At 37.2% G+C, this 6,712-nt stretch overlaps 1 protein-coding gene across 2 annotated transcripts; it reads right to left on the bottom strand.

Moving 5' to 3' along the window:
- Positions 1 to 431: 431 nt before the first annotated feature.
- LOC111919480 (transcription factor TCP17) lies at positions 432 to 2,214 on the bottom strand. Of its 2 annotated transcripts, XM_023915028.3 has the most exons (3): positions 1,990 to 2,213; positions 1,792 to 1,906; positions 432 to 1,647 (listed from the first exon to the last, which is right to left on the bottom strand). In XM_023915028.3, the coding sequence occupies exon 3, from the start codon at positions 1,587 to 1,589 to the stop codon at positions 720 to 722; it is 870 nt and encodes a 289-aa protein (XP_023770796.1). In that variant the 5' UTR covers positions 1,590 to 1,647; positions 1,792 to 1,906; positions 1,990 to 2,213; the 3' UTR covers positions 432 to 719. The 2 variants fall into 2 exon arrangements, with proteins under 2 accessions (XP_023770796.1, XP_023770798.1); XM_023915030.3 differs by lacking the exon at positions 1,792 to 1,906 and having other exon boundaries at positions 1,990 to 2,214.
- Between the last annotated feature and the right edge of the window lie 4,498 nt (positions 2,215 to 6,712).

Raw genomic sequence — 6,712 nt, 5'->3', positions numbered from 1 at the left:
ACTTTAACTAGCAAAGATCAAAATCATGAGCTAATTCGCTCTAAAACTAAGGGAACGATAGTGAAAAATCTCTACTTAGAGTCGATAAATAAGTGATTTTAGTGTGAGAAATTGTTGCATTTTTGAGGTACTATTATTTATTGATCAATGAAAAAATGAACTCCGAAATATGCCACATACGGAGTCATCGGTTTATTAGTCAAGTACATGAAGATGGTTTTCGGCTTTCGCAACCCAGATGAAGATAGGAAAAAAAAAAAAAAAAAAAAAAAAAAAAAAAAAAAAAAAAGTTGATGATGGTATACATAATCAATGACATTTCTGTGATATCATAAATAAGTCTCTGGGTCACTTTCTAATATCAAGAAAAACCCAAGGTCAAACCGTTTCATTAACCACAAAAAATCAAAATGAGCTTACTCGTACATAAATTGAGCATACAAAGCTTCTAGTCAATGAATTGATCTGAATTAACATGAAGAACGAACCCCATATATAGTATAGGGGGAAAAAATCAAGATTCTTACACTCACAAGTTCAAGCTGCAACCTATATAATTTTGTTTTTGAAGTATTCTTTAGCTAGAAAAGAGTTAACAAAATGAACAGCAAAACACACCACACTTAGTCATCAACTTATTAGCTAAGTACACACATGCAAATGCTTTTCACAACATGTGAAGAGGGTAAAAGAAAAGAACTTTAAAGTTTAAAGGGAGCTCATGAATGTCCATTTTCTTCAGAAGGAAAAAGCTTAGGGTTCATACTCAAGTGCAAAGGCCTAACCATCCCTTGGTTTATTGTATATAGAGGTGAAGAAGACAAAGGTTGTTGATGTGAACTTGAAGAGGAAGAGCTCAACATCTCAAAGGTTAGTTGTTTTGGATCAAATTGATACCTCACGTTATGATCATGAGATGGAAGTGGGTATGCGATATGATTGAAATTATCACTTGCATTTTCTTGATGATGTGCCATTGACCCATAGCTTCCGAACTGTGATAATGACAAATTTGAAGGATTCAATTTCAAGAAAGAACCATTTGGAACAACATTGTTGCACACAACTGGTAAAGATGAAGATTGAGTACTCGATTGAACAAAGAAATGATCTTTATTCTCCTTAGATTTATCGGGATTCCAGTAATCCTCCCAATTGAGACCATTAGTATTCGTTCTAACACTTTCAAGATTTTCGGAGTGAGAAGCAACATTGATCATTGATTGAAGATTTTGACCGAAGTTCCCAGATGGCATTTGGAGAGGAGGAAGTTCATCGATTTCATGCTTAGCAACATCGAGCAACCAATCAACAACCTTGCTGGGTTGATTAAGTCCGAGGCGATCTTGAAGATCATATAACTGAATAGCAGTTTGAACAGATAGCCTCACTCGCCTGTCTCTTAATCCTCTCACTGTACAAACTTTACTATGTCTGTCTTTCCCACCAAAGGCTCGTGAAACTCGAACGATTCTTGGATCTCTCAGTTTTGTCCACGAAGATGTTGTTAAATTAGGGTTTGGGATAATATTCTTACCGTTGTTTGTGCTTTTTTCGTCATCGGATTCTCTTGTATTCAAGATATTCATCTCAATTCGCTCATAATTGGAGCTAGTTTTCTTGGATGGAATTATCAATATAGGAATCCTGCAAGAATCGATAAGAAAATGAGTTATAAAGCATACTTAACCTGTTTGAAAACATTCAAATCAACTCAAATTTATTGTATTGAATTCAGGAGAAGATCGATCCAGACACACACATACAAACACTCGCGAAAAGAATACATACAATAAGAAGAAATCAGCTGGAAAATACTTGATCGAGTCAACTAAAATCGTATTGAATTCAACACATAAACACCCGAAATTCTGCTAGGCAGGTTGCTTCGAAGGAAAGAAGAGATCTGAAAGCATGAGGACATTGAAGAAACATAGACAGACAAACAAATTCATCTGAAAAAGCACTGAAAATAGTCCAAAAGCTTACTTGAGCACAAATATCCTGTACTTTGAACAGGAGATGAGCTAGAATTCAAAGCAAAAAACTCCCAAATTTCACTCAGTCCATCCACCAGAATAAACCTAGCTTTTGAATACGGCGAATGGAGAAATGAAGAGAGAGATAGAACGAGGGTATGATGAAGTTGAAGCGTCCATGGTGAATGGATGGAATAGTAAAAGTAAAGATATAAAGCAAAGGCTGGTAGGGTGCCACGCGTGGTGGGTACCTTGAGGAAGATACATATCTATGGTGGTCAAAATTTTAACGCAGATGAATATGATTGGATTTGGATTGATGATTAAGATGATAGAGGGTATTAGGGTTAAGGATTGGATTTACATGGCCATGAAAAGCTTGTAAGGTAGGGTTTGAAGAAGTAAATTTATGAAGTAAAAAAGCATAATAATTTTCGAGGGACCATGCACTTATTGAACAGTTGTGCATCGTGCTTTATTGGAAGTTACAAAAGCCAAGGGCATTGTCATTTATAGTCGGTAAAAAATGTACAGAAAAGAATCCATTATTTAAGATCGGGAATAAGTTTATAATATATGTGTAATTAATGATTTAATACGGTAATTAATTATGTGTTGCCCATTGGATGACCCTAGCTTCTTGTGGATTAATCACTTCGTATCGTAAGAAACTATGTTATGTGTATATATTTTAGCAGCTTTTTTATATACAATTTACTAGAAAAGCGACATGTTTTGTTCGAAAAGGCTTTTTAGAGGCTCCTTTCTGTAATATTTTGAATTTTTAAATAAATTTTTTTTAAATCACATAAAACTCAATATTGCATTTTCTCCAAACCACAAAAAGTATAAGTTGTCAAAATACAAGGCAACAAATGTTTGATAATATCTCAGAATCCTCAATAAAAAAAATCTACAACTGCTGTGTACAATCAAGTCGGCGTCTTCTCGTGATTCTGAGAGGTACCTGAAACACATATCACACAACACTGTAAACACAAAGCTTAGTGAGTTCCCCAAAATACCACATGCAAATAATAAGCCTCTAATGGCTATATCTCTATAAGGATCCTCCGGTCAATGTGTCTCAGTGAAGACCCTCCAGTCTCATAACTCGGGTTGGACCCTCCAGTCCTAACTCAATAAGACACAGAATAATATACAACATAAATCACAAAGACAGATGCTTGATATCATATAAGTCAGTATAAGCATATAAGACCCTCCGGTCATACAATACTACTACTCAGGTAAGTAAAGTGAGAAGACTCACCTCGTACGTAAACAAGTAGGCCTCATACTCCACGAACGGTCTAGACTCCGTCTACATATCCTAATCATCTCTAATTAACACTTTATAACCACAACCCTAAAAAGTTAGGCTAACCCCTTCTCTAACTCTCAGATAGGGTGAAAGACCATTTTACCCCTCCATGGTCTCCATAACTCATGTCTTGACCAAAACCCTAAAAGTCAACGAAAGTCAACACTCGAGTCAACAGTCCATGTAGACCCAACTCGTTGAGTGCATCTATGCAACTCGTCGAGTCCCTTTGTTTCCTCTGAAGTATCGGGAAAATCCAACTCAACTTGTCGAGTTGTCTCACCAACTCGCCGAGTTGTAATGCGTCCAGACTGTCGGGGAAAACCCTAGTTAACTCGTCGAGTTAGCTCATTAACTCGTCGAGTCCCTTCAGTACATTCTCTCATTTAGACATTTTTAGGCGGAACTAGGGCTCCATACTCTAGATCTAGCCTTTTAAGGTTAAGGTATTACGTAAAGTTGCAAGCTTTACGTCCATGCATGGCATCTAGGGCTCAAAATGCTAAAACAAGCTCTATAGAGGGTTTGATGCATGAAAGCTGGTCAATAGCTTGATAAAGCCTGAATCTTTAGGCCCAAGGGACCTCATACTATCCAGATCTGGAGTCACAACTCCATGGCAAGCTTAAACAACTTAAGGACCCAAAGAAATGATGGAAATAGTCATAAACTACCTAGTGATGAGATCTAACCAAACAATGATCAAGGTAAATGCTTTTTACCTCCAAATAGTAGCTAGCACTGAAAGAACTCCGGATCCAAAGGCTTCTTCTCGTTCCAAGCCTTCTTGCTCTTCAATCCCCTTCGAAAATGCATGAGAACACACAAATGAATACAACTCGCTTAGGGTTTCTCTCACTGTGTCAAGATGATAAGGGAGGCATAAATGAAGGCTTAAGGTCCTTTAAATAGGGCACAAACCCTGAAATTTAGGGTTTTCACACTTAACTCCTACTCTTCGAGTTGGGGTCCTCCAACTCGTCGAGTAGACTCTAAAAATCACGTGACTATTTAACTCTCTACTCGGCGAGTTGGGGCCTCCAACTCGTTGAGTTTCTCTAACAACATGAATATAATTTACTTAAATATTATACCTGGAAGTCAAGATGTTACAATTCTCCCCCACTAGAATCAGACTTCATCATCGGAGTCATCCTCCGAAAACAACTCTGGGTACTGCTACCGCATCTCAGACTCCGGCTCCCAAGTCCACTCGGATCCCTTTTGATACTGCCACTGAACCTGAACCAAGGGCACCTCTTTATTCCTCAAGACCTTCACCTTCCTATCCAAGATCCATACCGGCTTCTTAATGTAGTTCAGGCGATCGTCAACATGAATGTCCTCGAAGGGGACCACTGCCGTCTCATCAGTTACATACTTCCCCAGCTGGGATACATGGAAAGTGTTATGAATATGGCTCATCTCTGCAGGCAGCTCTAACCGATAAGCTACCTTACCCACCCGCACGATCACTTTGAATGGACCGATGTATCTTGGGACCAGCTTGCCACGCTTCCTGAATCAGATCACCCAATTCTATGGGGATACCTTCAGGAGGACAAAATCTCCGACCTGAAACTCTAGCTCTAAACGTCGCTGGTATGCGTAACTCTTCTGATGACTCTGGGTTGTCAGTAACCTCTGTCTGACCTGTTGGACGTACTCTGTCATCTTGAGCACTATCTCAGTGCCCCCCATCACTCTCTGCCATACCTCTCCCCAACAGATAGGAGTCTGACACCTCATCCTATATAAAAGCTCAAAAGGAGGCATTGTTGGATAATGTGTCTAAGTCCATAACTATATTTGAAATGTACTTGACCCAACCCAGCATGGTCCATTTGGGTTGCACTTCACCCAAACAATTTATAGGGATAATCTTTTGAGAATGGTATAAGTTATGATTTATTAATATATTATAAGTTCTAATATATTAATAAGAAATCATATTATTTAATTAGTATTGGTCTAAAATTAATTTAGAATTAATTTAGTGATCAAAAGTGTGACTAATTAAATATGGACTCTTGTATTTATATAGTGTGGGCTAAGTGCTTATTTAGAATGGGCTAGGCTTGCATGGTAAGTCCATGGATAGTCCATGGAGCTTTAACCCATGCATCTCATGGAAATGAAAGATCATAGGTATTAGGGTTTACATGGATGTAACCATAATCCACCACACTATATAAAGGAATCCTTGGCACTTGAAATGAAACTAGTATTTTTGTGTGAAAACTAAGAGGGCCGATTTCAAGAAGAGTCTTACTATTCTCTCAAGTTTCCAAGGTTTGTGGTGATTTGTGACTTCCATTTGAGGCATCCACATTATTTGTGCTAGGCTCTCAAACTCCAAGAAATCAAGCACTACTAAAAGGTATGTAACTCTACAAGCTTATTATGCTTTAAAAGTTCCCCATGCCATACTAGTTAGGTTAAGAACCTTGGAAAAATAAATTTTCATGTATCATAGTAAAAGATAGATCCAAGGTTTCTAGGGTTGCATGTACACCATAGGAGTGTTAGAATGCTCAAAACCCTATTGTGGTATCAGAGATTGGTTTTGTTTATTTGATACTTGATGCAAATTGTTGGAAAAACTCAAGTTTTCTGCATTTTGCAGCATGAACTCATGGGGGGGACTCAACGAGTCCATGAGTAAATTCATCCTACTTGTCGAGTAGGTTCGTGCACTCGATGAGTAGGAGCCCCAAAATACATATTTTCGAGTTTTGCTGCTGGAAATGGACTAGAAACATTACCCTAAACTGTTTTTCGTGTTATAAAACTTGCTTTAGATGGTGTAATAGTTTTTCTAATTCATTTTCAATAGCAATTATCAAATTTTCAAATTTTATATGGTTATTTTATGATTCTTGAAATTGTTGATATGCATGTTCATGAACTTATGAGTTTAGAATATTATAGGAATTATCTGTAACTTGCTTGTTAGTTTAATTCTTGATCATTATGTGTTTTAATGGAATCCATAATTTGCCCTCAAGTTATGGATTACCAAAAGTCATCCTTTTAAAGTCCATTAAAGAAACACATAGGTTACATAAAATGAAAAGTCTCTCATTTTATTAAACCATTAACTCATATGTTATGAAAGATGAAAAGTTTCGAAAGTTACAAAACTGCCCTCAAGTTTTGGAACATGTAAAGTCACTTTAAAAACTTTAGTTCCAACCCCTAGAATTTTAAAAGTTAAAATCCAACCCTTAAAATTTATAATATTATAAGTATAATAATAATTATATATGTATAAGAAAAAGTCGTTTTACGGCTAGTAAGCCTCATTCACGAAGTCGGTCTATAAGGGGGGTATAAAGTTGTTGTCTATACAATGGCAGCTTAATGGGTGTCCACTCTCACCCACCGCTTCCGTGATAGGTGGAGGGAC

Source organism: Lactuca sativa, chromosome 4 (genome assembly GCF_002870075.4).
Source record: "Lactuca sativa cultivar Salinas chromosome 4, Lsat_Salinas_v11, whole genome shotgun sequence".
In the NCBI taxonomy this organism is placed as follows: Eukaryota; Viridiplantae; Streptophyta; class Magnoliopsida; order Asterales; family Asteraceae; genus Lactuca; species Lactuca sativa.
Note: the sequence above shows the minus strand (reverse complement) of the source record. Positions and strands in the feature narration are given on the sequence as shown.